Source organism: Prionailurus bengalensis, chromosome D1, assembly GCF_016509475.1.
Source record: "Prionailurus bengalensis isolate Pbe53 chromosome D1, Fcat_Pben_1.1_paternal_pri, whole genome shotgun sequence".
Taxonomy (NCBI): Eukaryota; Metazoa; Chordata; class Mammalia; order Carnivora; family Felidae; genus Prionailurus; species Prionailurus bengalensis.
In genome coordinates, this window is record NC_057346.1 from 107,819,543 (window position 1) to 107,839,249 (window position 19,707).

The 19,707-nt window shown below is 54.8% G+C and overlaps 1 protein-coding gene across 1 annotated transcript; it reads left to right on the plus strand.

Moving 5' to 3' along the window:
• The first annotated feature begins 383 nt into the window (after positions 1-383).
• NAA40 (N-alpha-acetyltransferase 40, NatD catalytic subunit) lies at positions 384-15,929 on the plus strand. The gene is made up of 8 exons (XM_043581509.1): positions 384-666; positions 7,578-7,673; positions 8,649-8,701; positions 11,899-11,994; positions 12,069-12,227; positions 12,399-12,482; positions 12,949-13,026; positions 13,307-15,929. The coding sequence occupies exons 1-8, from the start codon at positions 661-663 to the stop codon at positions 13,446-13,448; spliced, it is 714 nt and encodes a 237-aa protein (XP_043437444.1). The 5' UTR covers positions 384-660; the 3' UTR covers positions 13,449-15,929.
• Positions 15,930-19,707: the final 3,778 nt, after the last annotated feature.

Genomic DNA, 19,707 nt, shown 5'->3' on the forward strand with positions numbered 1-19,707 from the left:
GGCGGTGAATGCTTATTGAGAGAGCGAATGAATGAGGAACGAACAGTTAGACGGATGAATGAATAACGGGACTCCGGTTAGAAAAGGAACTTCAAGAGTTCAAGATCTAAGAGGCGGGAACGTTTCCAAAGAGTTTCCCTGTGCCCGAAGGTTGCGGGAGGAGCTGGTGTTTCCGAGGTCATGACGCCTTTGCTCCTCTGCGAAGGTGCCCCGGGCCGGGCCGGGCCGGACCGGAGCGGCCGCGGGGAGGCCGAGCGCTGGGGCAGTGCTGCCACCCACCCTGCGGCCTGGCAGCGCTCTGCTCAGGGCCAGGCGCGGCCGTTGCCATAGCTACAGACACAGCCTGGAGAAGAGGGGGGCGGGTCCGGGCTTACGTCATTCCTAGCGCGACGCTGCTCCGCGCCTCCCGCCTCTTTCGGGAGCGAGACCCTCCACCCGCCTCCCAGGCTCTCCACCTGCGCGCTTCCCCAGCTCGCGCCCTCCCCCTCTCTGCGCCGGCGCGGTGCCCGCCAGGGCGCGCAGGGGAGCCCGCTAGGCGCATGCGCGGTGCGGGGCCCGCCGCCGCTCTGGTGTCGTCGCCGCCGCCGTCGCTGCCGTTGCCGCCTCCCTGCCGGCAAGTGTGGGAAGGAGGAGCTGAGGGCCGCCGCCGCCGTTGCCGCCATGGGGGTGAGTGAGGCAGGGAGAAGAGACGCGAGGGCCGGGAGCGCTCCCCGCTCCCCTCGCCCCCTGCGCCCCCATTGTTCCTTGAACCCCCCCTCACGTGACCCCGACACCCTCCGGCCTCACGTGACCCCCCAACCCCCACATGACCCGGCTCCCCCATTCTAAGTGTCCCCCAATTCGGCGCAGCCCGGGGATCCCTTGGGGAGCCCCCTTCTCCGGGCTCCACCCCCTTGGGTGTCCCCCCCCCCCCGCTCCCCGCCCCCCGCCCCTCGCGTCGCGCCCGCCCCGCCTTCCCGGCTGACCTGTTATCTTCCTGGCCTCTCCCCGACCTCTGCGCGGTCCCTGGGGTACCCCCAGCCCCCAGGCGTCACCCATCACCTGGCTGTCACCGGCTTCGCGGCTCCCCACGTCCCAGGCCGACCCTGGCGTGGAGGGAACTGAGGCCCGGAGAAGAGGCACCCAGCCAAGGTCACACGGGCGGGGAGCAGGGGCCAGACCCAGACTCGGGCCTCCCCAGCCCTCCGCCACTGGCTGCGCTTCCTGCTACCCGGATTCTCGGGGAAGCCGGTGCCCCCCCACTCTTTCCAAACCTCTCCACCGGCTTCCTCCTGCTCCTAAAACGTCCTCTTCCCTTCCAACAGAGGCCTGTTCTCGAGGCCTCCTGGAGGCAACGGAGTGGTTCTAATGATTTCTTGGCTCGTTAGTAGGCTAAGTACTACAGGTGGCTTTGCACGGGCCGGCTGTGCGGGTGAGCAGGGGACCGATGGCGGGGCCACTGATGGCTCCATTTTCCCCACCTGTAGCAAGCCCGGCCTTTGAGCCAGATATCCCTCAGTTCTCTCATCCACACGTGGCCAGCAACACGATACTGTGCCAGTGACACGGCCTTCCTGAATTGGAATTTTGTCATCTACGTAATGAGGATGATGATACCACCCCCCCACCCCCCATGAGAGGATTAAATGAGATAGTGGATGTCCATAGCCCCATGGGTGCCTCTCAATTCGTGGCTGTTATTTTTGCTTGTATTCTCACCTTTTACTTCAGTTGTCTGAAATAGATCTGTGCTATTTTTAATCTATTGGGTTTGTCCCTCCTGTTGTTAACCTAGATTTTTCTCGTTTAAGTAGTTATTGACCGAACATACCAACTTGTTAGACAAAAATAGTTGTCTAACCCCCGTCGAAGCACTTTATGTAATCCATGTCAAAAAAACACATTCATCTTGTTTCAGCAAGGAATTTTGGGTACTGCGTACTTCCCATATAGAAAATCAAGCCTAGAAACCTTAGGCATATTTAACCTAGATTTTGCTGAAAGGCGCCAGACCCCAGCTCTTGCCGAAATGAGGTAAAATCGGGGCGCCTGGGTGGCTCAGTCAGTTAAGTGCCCGACTTCGGCTCACGTCGTGATCTCACGGTTTGTGGGTTCGAGCCCCGCGTGGGGCTCCGCACTGACATTGTAGAGCTTGCTTAGGATTCTCTTTCCCTCTCTCTCTGCCCCCAGCCCTCCCCCCCCCACTCATGCTTTCTCTCTCTCACAAATAAATTAAAAGAAAAAGAAAGAAATGAGGTAAAATCTGTGCCCCTGGTATCCACTCTGTACCTGTCTACCCAGCATCAGCCACGACAGACTGAGCACAAAACGAAAGGCATAACGTGCCATTCTGGCCAACGCTTCCTTATTGGTTGAGTTGAAAGCAGGACTCAGAGATACTGCGACCCTTGCTTCCTGGAGGGCCTCCCCACATTATGACTCTTACTTCACAGATGTGTTTCTCACAACAGCCCCTACCTAGTCTCTTCTGGCCTAAAGCTCACTGCAGAAGAGAAACTTGAATCTTCCTCCCTGAAACAGAGCTGGAACCCTCTCATTATGCTCATTCCTCATGGGTGGGGACTGTGGGCTCCCCACGTCAGTGTCAGGAAGGCCAGGGTTTGTAGCGATCACCCTCTGTTGGAGGGCCTTGCTGCGTTTGACAGCCTGACCTCAGGCTGAGAGTGGCGTCAGACCGAGCGCCCTTCTCTGCTTCAAAGGTCTTTCCACCCTTGATGCCACAAATGTGTGGTCTTTTAGGAATTAGAATTTAGAGCTCTGGCTCCCTTTGCCAAAAAAAACAGGTTTTTTTTCCAGACACTGGATACTTTGAGGGGTGAAGGTATTGGCACCGAGAAGCTAAGAGGTGCTAAATCTCTTTTCCGAGATGTGCCTCCTGCCCCCATCTGTGTGCTTTTTGTTTTTTTAATTTCTCTGTGTGACTCCTGGCAGTCCTAGAACTGCCTGTGGAGACACTGCTTTGATAGGAATAGCAGGGGAGGGGGGCTCTTGGGGGGGGGTGCTCAGTCAGTTAAGCATCTAACTTTGGCTCAGGTCATGGTCTCAAGGTTCGTGAGTTCGAGCCCCCCTTCGGAATTCTCTCTCTGCCCCTCGTGGGATCATCTCTCTCTTTCTCTCTGCCCTTCATTCACTCACACGCTCTTTCTCTCTCTCTCTCTCAAAAAAAAAAAAAGTATATATATATATATATATATATATATATCAAGGGGAGGAGTTTCACAGCTTCGTGTGAAAACACTTATGTAATATGTAACACTTGATAACAAGTGCTGTATAAATGTAGTGTAGTTGATGTTGTGGAAGAAGCTCCCACTTTAGGGTTCAGACCTGGATTTGAATCTTGGATGATTCATTCAGCAGGTATGGACTTAGTACCTACTGTTTGCTGAGCACTGGGTATACATTGACTAATTTTACCAATGTGACCTCTACCTCTGCCTCTACCTCATGGAGTGCACAGTCTGGTGTGAGTGGGGGGAGGGGGTGGTAGGGAGACCTCTTTGAGAAGTCTTTTCACTGTCTCTGTGACCCTGGAAATGATCTCACCCCTCTGTGCCTCAGTTTTCTCATCACAGAAATGGGCACACATAACTTGGTGAGTTATTCTAAAGACCAAAATAAATCATCTTTATTTTTTTCTAATGTTCTGTTTACTTATTTATTTATTTAAAAAAATTTTTTTAACATTTATTTATTATTGAGAGATAGAGCATGAGCATGGGAGGGACAGAGAGAGAGGTGGAGACACAGAATCTGAAGCAGGTCCCAGGCTCTGAACTGTCAGCATAGAGCCCGACACGGGCCTCGAACTCCCAAACCGCGAGATCATGACCTGAGCCGAAGTCCGACGCTTAACCGACTGAGCCACACAGGTGTCCCTGTTCTGTTTATTTTTGAGAGGGGGGGGGGGAGCGTGCGAGCAGAGGAGGGCAGAGAGAGAGGAAGACAGAGGATCTCAAGCAGGCTTTGTGCCGACAGCAGAGAGCTCAATGTGGGGCTCAAACCCACAAGCGGTGAGTGAGATCATGACCTGAGCTGAAGTCGGATGCTTAACGGACTCAGCCACCCACCCGCCCCGCTAAATCATCTTAAAGCCTCAGCAGAGTGTGGCACTAGCGGATCCTTGTAAACAGGCATCTGGTACATTGTATCATTTTGTCCTAGCAGCAGTCCTGTGAGCTATAGGCATTGTTAGCCCCATTTACTGATGAGGAAATCGAGATTCAGAGAAACTAAGTAACTGGCCCAAAGTCACACAGCTACTCAGAGGAAGAGCTGAGTATCAAATCCAAGTCTCTCGGCTCAAAATCCCACACTCTTTTTATTATATAAAGCTCCCCTGGGAAAGACACTTAACCACAATGAGCTTTACTGTTCACTGTGCCGATTTCCCATTTTAATTAGGAGAATTTTCCGGTGTCCCTGCAGGATAGCCTTACCTCCACAAGGCAGGGCAAAGCTAATTGGAACAGTAGGAGACCACTTTTCCTAGTGTGTGCTAGGTTTGAGGGAGAGCCCCTGCCTGTCCCGGCTGCAGCAGCCTGCCGCATACCCCGTGTGCAGGGACTGAAGCACTTAAGGGTCTCTTTCATTATCTGCCGTCTCGGGCCACGGCGGCCCCAAGCCTCACTCTGAGGGTTGCCTGGCTTGCCTGTTCCCTTGCATGAATGAGCCCATAAATCTCCCGGAGGCCTGGGGTTGGCCCTCCTGCTGCTTGTGCTTAGGAATTACTTACTTCATGTGCTTAGAAATGAGATGCTGTGGCGGGAACCCACGTTTCAGTGCTTTCTGGGTCCCAGGAGTCACCTGCACCTTTGATCTCTCGGCTCTGTATTGTGTTAAGGGAGAACTAGCATGCAGAGTGGAGGAGGGGAGCTCGTCTCAGCTGTAACGGCGTGCTGACTTCTGACCTGTCCTTCCAGCTCTTCTGTGAGGCCAGCATTCGTGTCCCCACTTTTCTGGGGATGGGCTTGCTTTCATAGGGCATGCAAGGGCGGCGGGAGGAGCACTGGCCTGGCCGATGCCAAAGCGCATGTTCTTTTCTTGGAGACCTGCTGTCTCCGGTTTGCCTGTTCCTCACCCCTACCTCAGTGTAGGGGTAGGGCCTGGGGCAGCACCGTGTGGGCACGGTGGCAGCGTGGCAGCCATTTCCAAGCCAGAAGGGATGAGAAATGAATTGCTGAGTGGCTACCTTAAGGGCACCTGAGGTCTCGCCTCTGTCTTGGCAGGACTGAGACGGTCTTTTGACATTGATGTTGGCCTTCCCGTTGGGAGACAGCCTGGCTGCTGGAACAAACCCTGGATCTGGGGCTCAAACCCTGGGGTTGAATCCTCTGCCATTTGCTCTTGGGGGAGCCCTACATGAGTCACGCCATCCCTTTGAATCTCAGTTTCCTCATGTGTGAATGGACAGGATGGCTTTTGCCCTGAGGAGCGAAGCAGTTATTTGTGAAAGTACTTTGCGAGCTGAGTGTATCCCTCAATGTTGTTTTGAAATTCAAATTCCCAGAGGAGAAGGTGGATGCTCTAAAACCTGCGTGTAGTAGAGAGGGGCTGGTCCTGTCCCCAGTCAGTCCTAGCATTATGAGGACAGTCTGCTTGCTTCTGTTTGTTCCTTTATTTATTTTTTTATTTTTAACTTAAAAAAAAAAGTTTGTTTTGAGAGAGAGAGAGAGAGAGAGAGAGACAGCGCAAGTCGGGGAGGGGCAGAGAGAGAGGGACAGAGAGAGAATCCCGAGCAGGCTCTGAGCTGTCAGCGCCGAGTGATGCGAGGCTCAAACCCACAAAGCTGAGAGATCATGACCTGAGCCGAAGTCAAGAGTCAGACACTTAAGTGACTGAGCCACCCCGGCGCCCCTGTTTGTTCCTTCCTTTAGGGAGGTGGGAAATGGGGTCTAGCCTTGCTTCCAGCCCAGTACTCAGTGTGGGGATAGTAAATAGCTGACGTTGGGCGAGTTTACACCTAGAAGAGCAGTTTCTGTGAGTTCCTTGTATCCGAGCTCTTGCCTTCTGGTCCCTCGAAATAAGAGTTAAGCAGTGTTGGGGAGCCTGATGGCTCAGTCCGTTTAGCCTCCGACTTCGGCTCAGGTCATGATCTCGCAGTTCGTGGGTTTGAGCCCCGTGTCGGGCTCTGTGCTGACAGGTCAGAGCCTGGAGCGTGCTTTGGATTCTGTGTCTCCCTCTCTTTCTGCCCCTCCCCGGCTTGTGCTCTGTCTCTGCCTCTCAAAAATAAATAAATGCTAAAAAAAAAAAAAAAAAAGAGAGAGTTAAGCAGTGTCATTCCTTAGAGAGCCGAGGGTAGAATTTATCCTGAAACTTGTCCAGCAGCTGGTTTTTTCAACTCACCCTTTGCTGGGGCCAGTTGGTGTCAGGGCTAAGGTGCAGCTGGAGGTAGTAAAACCTCTCTCTGGGGAGCTCGGGGCACTGAGAGGTGGGGTCCGAAGAGGCAGTGCGTTGGTGCAAAAGCAGAGCCGTCCTGCCCGTGCCTTTGGGTGCCTTCTGGTGCCTTCAGGAGTTGGGCCGGGAGGGTGGGCAGCTTGGGATGCCTGCGCGGCTCTGGGCTTCCCGGGGAGTGAGAGCGAGGGCCCTCGTTCACTGAGAACAGGCCAGACTCATCCTCACCGGCTTACACCTCCAAGGACGCCTTCTGAGCCTCATTGGTCGGATGAGGAAAGGAAAGGCAGAGGAGGGCTGCGTCTTTTCCGAATACCACTCCGAAGAGACCTTGGATAAAGCCCGTCAGACTCCAGATGGGCTCTTTGTCCTGTGTCATTAGCTTTTTACAAGAGGGTGAGAGAGTCTGTTGAGGCCTGAGAGAGCCCCGCGTGAGCCTTAAAATAGGATTTGCTCTGCACGCAGTTACGAGTGGTTTGCCACTCGCGCCTCTGTGCAAGGGCGCCCTCTCTTTGCTCCTCCCCTGTTGCCTGGGTGCCCTGTGGCGTGGCCTTGCTGACCGTGTGTCAGCCTGGCCTCTGTCCTCAAGTGAGCCCTTCGCTCTGCCCTTGTCGACACTAGGTGCGCAGTGTGCGCGGCGCTTCTGGGGAACAGAGCGCCCTGGCCCCAGGTTAAGAAAGGGGACCTGGTCCCAAAGGGGCTCCCCCAGACCGAATCTTTGCCTTCTGGAGCTGGAAGACACTGAAAAGGCTTTGAATAAACTTCTCCTTAGGAACAGCTTTCAGCGGCTACCTCACACGCCTCCCTGAAGCCTGCCCTGAATGTGTCTAAAATTAGTGGTTGCCTCCTTAGCAGGGAAAGGACGAGCGCATATTTATTAGGCACCTGCCGGGGCCCAGGCTCCGCCGCAGCCGTTGTCCTGTGCTCTCACGGGGTCCTCACAGCCACCCGTCAGTCCCGAGGGTCGGCAGTCTTTCTAGAAAGACAGGGAAGCCGAGAAGTCTAGTGATGCTCCCGAGCTCTCGTGGCTAGAAAACGCTTGGGTCTTTCCCACCCTGCCAAGTGTGCAGCCAGGCGGGACCGGAAACCCCTGCCGCCGAGGCCAGGCCTCGGTTGCTCAGAGGCAGAGTGAAGCTTTGGTTGGCCACAGCCCTTCCAGCCAACTTTGCTTTTCCCTGTTGCAGAGGAAGTCAAGCAAAGCAAAGGAGAAGAAGCAGAAGCGGTTGGAGGAACGAGCAGCTATGGATGCCGTCTGTGCCAAAGTGGACGCCGCCAACAGGGTGACTCCCCTCCTTCCCAAGTCCCTTCCTCCTAGAACTTCAGCTTGGTTTTTAATTTGGCTTCTTTTGGCGCCACCCTGTGGCAGAATTTTGTTACTCTCCGGCCCACGCCTCCGCGGCCTCCTTGCTGCGGAGGCAAATGAGCCAGATGAGCCAAGCCGCAGCCCGCAGGGCCCGAGATGGGCCAGGCCAGGGCGTGCGGGCACGTGTGGCCTCAAATGGGAGTGGCTGCTTCTCTCTGTGGGTCTCCTTCCGTACCAGTGGAAGAAGGGTCCGGAGACGTTTTTGTTAGGATTTTGCATTTCGGTGAGGAAACCCCCCCCCCCCCCCCGGTAAAATGTGATGCGGTTTTCTCATTCGTTCCTTCAAACGTTAGTTGACCGACCGTGAGGTGCCAAGGGCTGTGCCGGCACCGGGGGCCGGAGGCCAGGAAGGAGTAGCTGTGGAGCTAACCCTGACCCTAACCCCAGGGGTCCCAGGAGCAGGCTTGCCTTTCAAACAACCGAAGGCAGTGCGCTCATCCTTCCTGCCCCCGTTTCGTACCCCATTTTTGCCCTCATGTGAGCCCACCCACTAACCAGTCCACGTATAGAAGGAGGTGGTTCAGGGCCATGGTTGTTCCAGTTTGGGTTTTGACCAGGTGAGGCTGGTTGGGGGCTTCTTCGAAGTATGTAGCTGGATCAGGGGGCCTCTCTCTTTTGGCTCAGGTGACCTAGAGGCCAGTATTAGCGTTAGGCGAGTAGGGTCTCTTCTTAGCTTGTGACGTGAGGCTGACTTCAGTCTCCGGCCTTCTTACTGGAACCCTCCCTACCTGTGATTCCAGAGCTGAGGCAGGTGCAGGGTCTGTATGAGGGCTGCTCCTGGGCCGGAGCTAAGCCTCCCAGGGTGGGGCTGCACTCCGTCACACCTCGGGGCGGAGCCTGCGACTGGGCCACGCCTGCGTTTGTGCTACACCTCTTTTCTTTCCCTCCACAGCTTGGAGACCCTTTAGAGGCTTTCCCAGTGTTCAAGAAATATGATCGAAATGGGTAAGTGTTTCACTCTCCAGCTGTTGTCTCCTTGAGGGTCTGAAGGGATTCACCTTCCCAGAGTATGTTTCCTCAGACCCGAATTTTCTCATTTGTTATGAAAAAGAAGCAGCTATGGCTCATGTCTTGTGGGGATAGAATCCCCCAGTCAGGGTGACAGAGGAGTCCCTAATGAACAAAGATTGCATAATCTTAGACTGAGGTTTCTTTAGGATCTGACATTGTCTCTGGGTGAAGAATCATAGAGCTGAAGAATCATAGAGCTGAAACAAACTTGAAAAATCTAGGCTGACTTCCTCCTTTTATGCAGGGGGAAACCGAGGCTCAGAGAAGCTGGATAAGATTTCTGAGCTACAGAGTTTCTCTCTGGCAGCTGAGGCGGCTTTTCATTCTCAATCTAAAGCTCTTTCCTGGAGTGTATGGTGTAATTGTTAAAAGCCACTTACTAGGGGCACCTGGGTGGCTCAGTTGGTTAAGCGTGACTCTTGATTTTGGCTCAGGTCACAATCTCACGGTTCATGATATTGAGCCCCTCACTGGGCTCTGCACTGACAGCGGGGAGCTTCTTTGGCATTCTCTTTGTCCCTGTCTGTCTGCCCCTCCCTTGCTGGTGCATGCTCTCAAAAAGTTAAAAAAAATTTTCAGGGCGCACCTGGGTGGTTCAGTGGGTTAAGCGTTCAACTTCAGCTCAGGTCATGATCTCACGGTTCATGAATTTGAGCCCTGTGTCGGGCTCTGTGCTGACAGCTCAGAGCCTGGAGCCTGCTTCACATTCTGTGTCTCCCTCTCTCTCTGCCCCTTTCCTGCTCACACTTGGTCTGTCTCTCTCTCTCTCTCAAAAATAAATAAAAATTTAAAAACTTTTTTAATTTTTTAATTGCATATATATATATATATATATACACACACACATATGTATATATATGTTTATTTTTATTTGAGAGAGAGCAAGGAGAGGAAGGGCTGAGAGAGAGGAGACACAGAATCCGAAGCAGGCTCCAGGCTGTGACCTGTCCATACAGAGCCCGATGCGGGGAAAAAAAAAAAATTTTTTAAAGCCACTTACTGGCTCTGTGACCCTGAACAAGTGACTTAACCTCTCTATGCCATTTTCTAATCAGAAATGGGTCTAATAATAGTACCTTCCTCATGGATTTGTCACCAGCATTAGATGTAAAGTGCCAGTGCCTAGAGCTTACCAAAAGCTAGATCAGTGTTAACTGTTATTACTACTGTTATTGTTGCTAATCCAATTTATTGCTGTGGGATCTGGATTAAAGCCCCCTTCCCCTTTCTGTCCTTTTGGTTGATAAAACAGGAAGCATAATCTGTCTTACAGATGCTGTTGGCTTAGGGAAAAACAGGGGTTATGATTTTAGAGAATCATAGCTATGGGTTTGAATCAAAACTGTAACTCTTAAGAACTATATTCAGACAAGCCACACAACTTAAGCCTCATTTTTTTTTTTTAATCTGTTAAATGGAGTGATAATGCCAAACTTGCAAGGTTTTTCTTTTTTTTGTTTTTTGTTTTAGTTTATTTATTATTTGTTGTGAGAGAGAGAATGAGAGCATGAGCGCATGAGCAGGGGAGGGACAGAGAGGGAGGGAGACGGAGAATCCTAAACAGGCTCCACGCCGTCAGCGCAGAGCCGGACTGGGGGCTCGAAGTGATGAACCGTGAGATCGTGACCTGAGCCGAAATCAAGAGTCAGGTGCTTAACCGACCAAACCACCCAGGCACCCCTTGCAAGGTTGTTTTAAGGAGGCGAAAGAATTATCCAGTTCTGTAAGTAGCAGCTGGTATGAGTATTTTAGTCAACAAGAAAGACAAATGCACGTAGGAAAATTAGGAAGCAAACGCCTTGGTAGGTGACGCTGTATCTGCTTTTCATAGTTATGTCTGAATTTGATAGTGTCACATTCATTTGTTCTTCCTGTCTGTGATCAGATGCGCTACAGTTCCTCCAGTAGCCTTGTCATTCAGTGTCCAGGAAGTCCTTTGACATAGTTTAGGGATACCTTACTGTGATAGCTTCTAGTGTTCCACATTCAGCATTCCTGCTGACTTTCAGAAATATGGAACAGCTCTGAAGCAGGCACTGCCAGCTGACTCTGGGCTCCTTTGGTGCCTAGAATTTTGTGTGATCTGTGTGGCTGTGATCTTGCTTGAATGTACTTCAAGAATTCAGATTAATGGAGGATTCATATCTGCAGACTGGCCTTAGGAAGATCTACAGCTAAAACAGATGCGGTGCCGTGTTTGGGCATTTCTGACTACTACACGGTCAGTACTCAAGGAAAGGAAGACTCTTCAGGGCCAAAAAGTTCTGAATTTATAAGGCTGAGCACATGTGCAGGTCATATGGCGTGCCAGGCAGCAGAGGTGACAGTCGATTCCAACGGGGACATCCTCTGAGGGGTCGTGTCAAAGGCCGCTGGAAGATGCTGATATGGGAACTCTGCAAGGACCCAGCATCACTGACTTCAGTCTTGTCATAATCCGGCACTACCTAGAGACCGGGATTTCATACTTTGGCCAAAGAGTTTAACTGTAATTTATTAAAGTTTTATTTAGAAGCACGTAGATTAAGACACCTTAACATCTACAGCATATTTGTTAGTTTAAGAAAACAGCATGGAGTTGGACCCCATTCCACCCCATTTGATCAGCCAAGTGCATCTGCTGTGTCCTCAAAGGAAATGGCAGGCAGTACTCCTCACGGGGGTTATGGGCCATGGACTTCTCAAAGGGTCTGAGGTGACCCAGCCACTTTCAAGGCCCCAAGGGAGCCCAGAGATTAAATGCCTAAGGGCAGGAACTAAAGGAGTCAAGACTCTAGTGTTTATAACAAAATACAGAAGAGCTGGATTTCAAGCTTTGCTTGAGAAAGCAAAGAGGTAGCAGAGAGGGGCAGAAGTTTACAAGGTGCTGAGTCTGATAAGGGCCTCACGTGGGGGCAGGAAATGGGACTGTGGTCAGGGTGGTGGGCCGGCGATGACAGTCGTTAATCTCGGCCCGCAAGGCTTCATCCTTCACAGGCATCTTCTGTAGTCACAGTCCGGAAGGCAGGGCACAGGCCTGGCTTTTCTCTGTAGATTAGCAGACCGGGCCCGCTTCACTGGCAGGCTCTCAGGGCGGCAGGTAGCGCTCGGGCCTGTAGCCGGCTCCACACGCCTCCGTTTCCACTTTGCAGGTTAAACGTCTCCATTGAGTGTAAGCGAGTGTCCGGACTGGAACCAGCCACCGTGGCCTGGGCCTTCGACCTGACCAAAACCAACATGCAGACCATGTAAGCACACCCCGACGGGTCTTGCTCCTCCCCTTTCTGGGGTTTCCTGCCCTGACTGCCCCCACGTTTCCCAGGTACGAGCAAAGCGAGTGGGGCTGGAAGGACCGAGAGAAACGGGAGGAAATGACAGACGACCGAGCCTGGTACCTCATTGCTTGGGAAAGCAGTTCCGTCCCTGTTGCCTTTTCTCACTTCCGGTTTGACGTGGAATGCGGAGATGAAGTCCTGTACTGGTAGGAGCCCCAGCTTGGGGCGGGCGTGGGGAGGAGATGCGGACACTGCTCCAGGCGTCCAGCCGGTGGCAGAATCCACTGTCCCCGTCAGGGGCTGCAGGCTGCCAGGGCCCCAGGCTCCTCCGACGGGCCCTGCCTCCCCATGCTCACGTCGCTGCTTTCTTCGTCCAGCTATGAAGTGCAGTTGGAAAGCAAGGTGCGGCGGAAAGGCCTGGGGAAGTTCCTCATACAGATCCTGCAGCTCATGGCCAATAGGTAAGGGCCACCCTGCGTGTCGCTCCGTTGCAAGGATCTGCCTCTGAGCCGTCCGCAGTTCTTTGAGCCTCCGTGGAGGACAGGGCCCATAGGAACGTTTTGGAAGAAAGGCGTGTAGATAGAACCCTCTCAGTGAGAGTCCCTGCCCTGCTGGGACTCCAGATTTTGTACATGCGTTTCGATGCAGCGTTGCCTCGGAGAGCCTGTTGTGCCCCAGTCGTGGGGGTGCAGAGAGGAAGTGGAGAAGGAGCCGGTCAGGTGGGGGCCTGGCGGCCGTGCGGTCTCGTCAGCCCCGTAACAGAGGGAGCACTGAGCTCCGTGGGTGCCCAGCGCGGGGGTAGAGTCAGGGCGCGGAGCAGCGCTCCTCACGAGCAAATGGGAGACAGCAGGCAGAGGCATGAAAGAGGAGGCGTGATTTCACGTCTGTTTCTCTTTCTGGAAGGTGTTCTCTCTGCTTTCTTCTCAGCACACAGATGAAGAAAGTTATGTTAACTGTATTTAAACACAATCATGGCGCCTACCAGTTCTTCCGAGAAGCACTGCAGTAAGGAGCTGGGCCCCGGTGTGGGACTCTCTGGGCAGTAGGAGGTGCCTGCCCCAGGGTCCTGGCCCTCACCCTCGCGCTCATTCGTCCTGAAGCCTGAGCTCCCAGTCCAGCGGTCCATGGGAGTGGCCTGGGGATCAGTGAGATGTGTGGCAATGCCCTCTGGCTGCGCCCTCACTCCTAGGGGTGTCACAAGTGCGGCTGGTGGAAAAGTTCTCAGGCCGGGGAGGAAGGCAGTCCGCTGCCTGCAGTCCAACCTTTCTTCTTCCCTGCCTTGCAGATTTGAAATCGATGACTCTTCCCCCAGCATGTCTGGGTGCTGTGGAGAGGACTGCTCCTATGAGATCCTGAGCCGGAGGACCAAGTTTGGGGACAGCCAGCACTCCCACGCGGGCGGGCACTGTGGTGGCTGCTGCCACTGAGCTCCCAAGCTAGAATGCTCTCTCCAAGGCCTGTCTTCTCCCTGGGCTCACGCTGCCGGCCAAGTGCCCTCAGAGCTGTGGCCTCCTCAGTCCTGCGTGTGCCAGGCTGCAGCCTGAGAGCACGGAACCCTGGGGAGGAGTGGTCCAAGCTGCCCCTCCTCCTCTCTCCTGGAAGAGCAGAGTGCTCAGAAGGAGCAGAGAGGAGAGGGTGCTGAGGGAGGAGCTGGCGGAGGCCGGGCACGAAGCGTATCTTCTCATGGTGGCTGCCTTCTCGCTTGGCCCTTGTGCCCTTGAGCCTGAGGTTCCCCACCTTCTCTGCAGATGGATTCCTGACAAGCCCCCTCCCTCCCCCCTGCCACACACACACTTGGACAGATGAGGTGTTTATACCCACCTTTATAAAAGTCCTGGAGCCCCGGGTCAGGGTCTGGCTGGTCCTCAATGAAGAATGGATTCCGTATGAGATCGGGACGTAGAGATAGGCTTCAGAGAGACTCACATTTCATAGATGAATGCTCTGGCGGAGACCGTGGGAAGGCCTTTGTGCCACGATGCTGGGAAGCAAGGGGCTCTTTCTAGCTGTGCTTTTATGGTCTCACGGCGGCCGGGGAGGCATTCCAGGCGACCGGCCCGTCGGAAGGAAGGCCCCATCCCTCTCTCTGAGGACCAGGGACAAGGTGTGGATGGGGGCGGGGTGGGGGGGCCAGAAGACAGTTGCGTCTCTGGGCTTTTGGACTTAGTGACTCGAGCTCTTCGTTCACAGAAACAAGCCGGAGGTCCTGCCGGTGCCTCTCCATCGCCCTTCACCACTTGTTCTCCCTCAGCTCACCCCCTCGCCCTGTTCTTACTCTCACAGGGGAGAATAACGTTAGGGAGCCCCTCCCCTTCCCCCAGAAGGATCCCTCGTTCCTGGCGTATTCAGTACTGTCTCCTCTCAGATCTTGGTGCTGATTGCTCTCTGAAGGTGGGGCCCCCCTCCCGCTTCAGAGAGCCCCCAGCCAGCAGCAGGCCCCGCTGCCTGCGCTCCCCAGCCTTGCCCCTTGCTGCCTCAGTGAGGCCCTGGCGCCACTGCCCTGGCTCGCGGCTTCGGCTGCAGCAGGAACGCCTCTCGGTGGCCCAAACCGCTGCTCCTCTCTCTGTCCAGTGTCCGCCTTCGGCAGCGGGCTGGAGCAGGGGGAGAAGGCCTTCCTCCTCTCCCGCGGGATAGAAAGGCTGTGGGTCAGAGCTTCTACTTGCCCTGATCTCCGGGCCTTGTTCCCCTCCCAGGGAAGGTAATGACCAAATTCTTATCCAGGAAAAAGCCCCTGCCGCCTCCCCTTGGACATCCTTGAGCTCTGCTTTAGGGAGTGTCTTAAAGGTTCTAGCCTTTGTGAAGTTGCTCTTCGGAGGTCTGTTCTGACCTCAGCGTCTGCCCCTACCCCACCCTCTGCCCTGACTCAGGTGGTCTATGCTGGCGGGTCTCCCTGGAGCTGTTCTTGCCTCTCCCCTACTTTCCTGCTTGTGCAGGGGCCTGTCGCACGGCCTCCTTCACCCACCCGGCCCTCCTGAGTGCTCCGTGTTGCTCTTGACCCCGCCAGCAGCCGACGTGGCACTCCGTTGGAGAGGGCCTTGCAGCTTTACACTGGAACAAGCCCCCCTCTGCCCCCGCCTTCTGGCTTGGGGAGGGGGATGGATTTTACATGGGCGGGGGTGGGGGGGGAGAAATTGGAATTGAATTGCTGGGAGGGCATTGGTGGGCTCCCTCCAAGAATCATGGAATGACAGAAGCATGTTTAGGAATTTTTTTCCTCTGATCCTTATCTCTCGACACAGAATGGATAGATATTTATTGTCTTAGATCATGGATTTCTGATACCTCCCATTCAAGGGGATCAAAAGGAACCCCACTGTAAATTCTTCATGAGGTGAGTTCAGTGTATGTCGTCTCTTTCCATTCATCGGACACCTGTCACTGAGCCCACTGGCAGATGGGGTGCCTGGTGCCGCACCCTGGTCCTCCTGCCTCTGCCGGTCACTTCCTGCAGGGCTGCTGGGGGTGGGGGTGGGGGTCAGGGCTGGGGCGGGAGAGGCACTGCTTGAGGCCAGTAGGCCACTCTCTGTTGTTGGTGTTGAGCCCATTCAGTTCTCACTTCCCCGGGTCTTGGTTTTGAGAAACAGGGCAGGCCTTTTGTTCCCGGCTTTTTTGTGTGTTTGTTTGGGGCATGTTAAAATATTTTTTAAGACTTTTTTTTTTTTTTTTTAGTTGTATCCACCCTATTTCAGATTCTTTTTGTTGATGTCAAAAATGTGTATATGACATGCCTATGGTTCTTTTTAACCCTTTCTGGTTTTGTTTTTTAGAGGAAACTGAAGATAAACTCCTTCTTGATATATATTTTTTTCTTTAGCAACTTGTTATCACTGGAATCAAAGGGAAAAGTGATCTCTTTTTGCATTGGTTGTATTTGTATGTCACAAATAAAAGACACTTTGTTCAGCTGCTGGGATGGTGTCCTAATGCTGGGGTGCCATGGGCAGCGTGGTCTCGGGGGACACCCCTGACCTTCACAGTGTCCCACTGTTGGCCTAAACCCTGGCAGGCATGTAGCGTGAGGCTGCACACCCCTTCCTGTGAAGGAGACCTCGGCCTGAGAAAACCTCGGTGTCTGGGGCAATAGCCAGGGGTGGGAACTGAGACCAAATCCGCCTGTTCGTGCCACTTCCCACTGGCCCCGGGTTAGAGGTAAGAGGTCTTTCAAGGGATGCCTGCTTTGTATCTGGGACCGAGTCCCGAGCCAGGCGCGTTGTGACATCTGACATCTGACATCTTTGGCTAAATGTAAATTCTAGTGCCCCGGTGCCGTGAGTGGGAGTTGAATAGATTGTCTTTTTTTATTTTTTATTTTTTTTTTTAACGTTTATTTCATTCTAGAGCATGCGAGAGAGCACGTGCGCGAATGTGCGGGGGAGGGGCAGAGAGAGGGAGAGCGAGAATCCCAAGCAGGCTCTGCACTGTTAGCGCGGGGCCCTACTCGAGGTTCGAGCTCAGGAACGGTGAGATCGTGACCTGAGCCGAAATAAGAGTGAGATCATGAACTGAGCCGCTCAGGCACCCCGAGCGTGTGTTTTCTCTCTTTTACTTTATCGGGTTATTCAGAATATTCTTTGTCTCTTAAAAAGATGCTAAACCCCTCTTCCCTTCGCTGATAAAAGACAAAGGCGCAAAGGAAGGGTAACTCATGTCAGGCCTGACAGGACAGGAGAGTTGACAGGCGTGTGACAGATGGAGCTACTCAGTTTCTCTCCCAGGTGGGACTCAGTCCCTGGCCCAGGGTGAGCTGGGAAGAGAAGTAGGAGGTGGGCCAGGGGCTGGTGTTCAGAAGCGCTTCCGTGGACACTGGAGGGGCCAGCCTTGTGCTCCTGGCTGGGAATCCTATGTGCTGGAAGGTGGCAGGAGGCCAGGAGGGGCCCCAGGCCACATGGAGTCGCCCGTGCGCTGGCAGGGCAGTGACCTGGGGAAGGCAGGGCAGGCAGGTCATAGTGTTCGGTGACTGTCACTGTGTTGTGGCCTCAGCCCTGTGGGCGGGGCACCCCTGGGGGATGGTTTGTGCCCTGGTTGTATCAGGGAGGCACAAAGAAAGGCGTCACAGTCCTTGGGAAAAGGAGAGCGTTTCACTGGGCTAATTGTACCACGGATTTCTCCTGTGACAAAATTCTGCCCCCTAAGCTCTTTGTTCCTTGCAGGCTGTTTTAATTTCAGGCAGGACTTCCTTGGGATGACTGTCCCCTCACCACAGGGCAAATGGCCAGAGTTGGAAGGGTGTGGGGCTCTTTCTTGGTCACCGCTGACTGGGGTCTGCGCCCACCTCCTCTCCCACCTTCCTGAGTGGCCTGGGCCCCTGTTTGGTCCCCCAGCGGCTGCGTCATACAGCTGTCCCCACCCCTCCCTCCAGCTGTAACTGAAGCTTCTTCCCTCAAGTGGCACTTGCTGAAGTGCTGCAGGTGAGCAGAAGAGCAGAGGCCTGCAGAGCTCTCCCGTTTCAGGTGAAGCCTGAGCTCGTTTGAAAAGGACTAGGTTTTGCCGGTGCAAGCAGCTTGGTCACCAGGTGATTTCTGCTGGCAGGCTTTGAAGGTGGTCAGTTCAACAGCCTTGGTCTTCATGGTGCTGGGGACCAGGGCAGTGCTTTTCTGCATCCAGGCTGCAGGGCCCAGGTACACGGTCAGGCCTGGGCAGGAGTTGGTTTCAAGGCCGTGTCTTCCCTCTCAGGGCTTGGCCTAGAGAAGCAAGAGCTGGCCTGGCCTGTCGCCAACCTGTGTAGGGGCAGTCTCTCCTGAGGGCTACCTCTGTCCCACGCAGGGGAGCTGTTGGGAAAAATGGGGACTGGAGTTGAGAAGGCCAAGATGGAGGACCGGCCACCCTGCGGGGACAGAGGTTTACCTACAAAGGAGGCCTGCAAGAGGGTGTTGGGACAGCAGAAGCGCTTGTCGCCTGCAGTGACGACTTGGCAGGTTTTAGCTCTTCTGCAGGGAGGAGGAGGTGGCCATAGCCGTCTCATACCTGCCTCAGCTTTTCCTTGATGTCCTGTGTGATCTCCCACTGGACTGGATGAGGAGGAGAGGGTGATGGGTTCAAGGAGAGGCGGTCTCCTTGAACCTGCGGCCCGCTCAGCCCCCTCTGACCCGGGCCCCCTGCCTCCTGTCGCCTGTCCAGGGACGGAGAGTGGCCTCTGCGAGCCCTCCCGCCGCACACACGTGCACTCACAGATTTACGTTTCCTGGAGGCTGCGCGTGCGTCAGTGGACAAGGTGACCGTGAACCTGTACCCTGGGTTTGGGAGTCCCTTCCGTGGGATCTTAATTATAGTAAGGTGAACGTTTGCCGTGGGCCAACAGAGGAAGCCCCTGCTGGGGCCGGGGGTCAGACCACACCGCACCGTGCTTAGTGTAGACCAATCCAAGGTTAGAGGGACGAGGCCCTGAAGGAGAGCAACCGGGCTGAGAAGAGCCTGGAGCTTCTGAAGGAGTGGGGCTGTTTATCTTGGAGAAGAGGTTGGGGCAGGGACACAGCCATGAGCCAAGGTGAGTCAGCAAAACTGGAGGTGGCTGTGGTGGCCCTGGGGGACTGGCTCCAGCTGTGCTGCATGACGGGCTGTTAGCTCCGGGGCCCTGTAATGGAAGAAGGTCTGGCATCCCAGGCCCTGCACCGCTGTGTGGTCCTGCCCTCGTACAGGAGGACATTGTTGCAAGGAGTAGGGCTGGGGGGTGGCCGCCTGCACCCCTCCTCCCCTTCCACCGGTTGTGACAAAGTAGCCGTGCTACTCATGCAGTGAGGATCTTCATGAACTAGCAAGGTCCCAGCCGGCCAGGTCCGCACGCTGGATGGTGAGGGACAGTATAGCCTTCATAGATCGGCACATCGTGAGTGCCGCCACACCCGGAGTCCAGGATGATGCCTGGGGAGTGGACTGGGCAGGGGCGGGGGGAGGGCGGTGAGGAGGTGGCCTTCGCTCCCAGGGCAGCCTGTGTCCTGAATGTCGGATACAGGGAGTGAGAAGGGATAAGAAAAGTGGCTGGAGGGCTGTGGGGGCCCAGGGATGGGCTTGTCCGGTGCAGGCCTGGCTGAAAGATGGGGTATCGAGAACGATGAGAAAGAACGGGGGACTCACTTGTCCTGGGCTACAGGATGGAGAAGAGGTCAGGGGCCTGGTGTCTGAGAGAGGAACTCGGTATAGAGTTGAGGGTCCAGAAGGCAGAGGGGTCTGGATGCAGGGTCACAGCAGGATAGGGGTGAGGCTGGGAGGACTGGTGCAGCCAGGGTCATAGAGCAGCAGCACAGGCTTGGATGGTCACATACATGACCCGGGTCATTTTTTCTCTCTCGGCCTTGGGGTTGACTGGGGCCTCCATGAGCAGCATGGGATGCCCCTTTTGGTCCACGCTAACCATGATGCCCTGGGGAGGCGGACGGGGAGGGCTTGCGTGTGCTTGGGGGGTGGTCCAGCCTGGCGGCCCCACCCCTTGGCCCATCTCAGTGTACCCATCTATATCATGGGCCCAGGAGCAGTGGCACCCGGGCTTGCAGACCGGAGTGCTCAGTTCTGTTGGGGGTCTTGGTGGGCTGTCGGCTGTGGGGTGTGGGTGGACCCTGCCACAGCGGCGTCCCTGGACTTCACCAAGCCTGAGCGGCTGTAGCACACAGCGCATGAGTGAGGTGATCTAATCTTCGCGCATGGCCACTGGCTGTGGGCCGCGGGCCGGAAGGGGTTAACCACTGCTTGGCT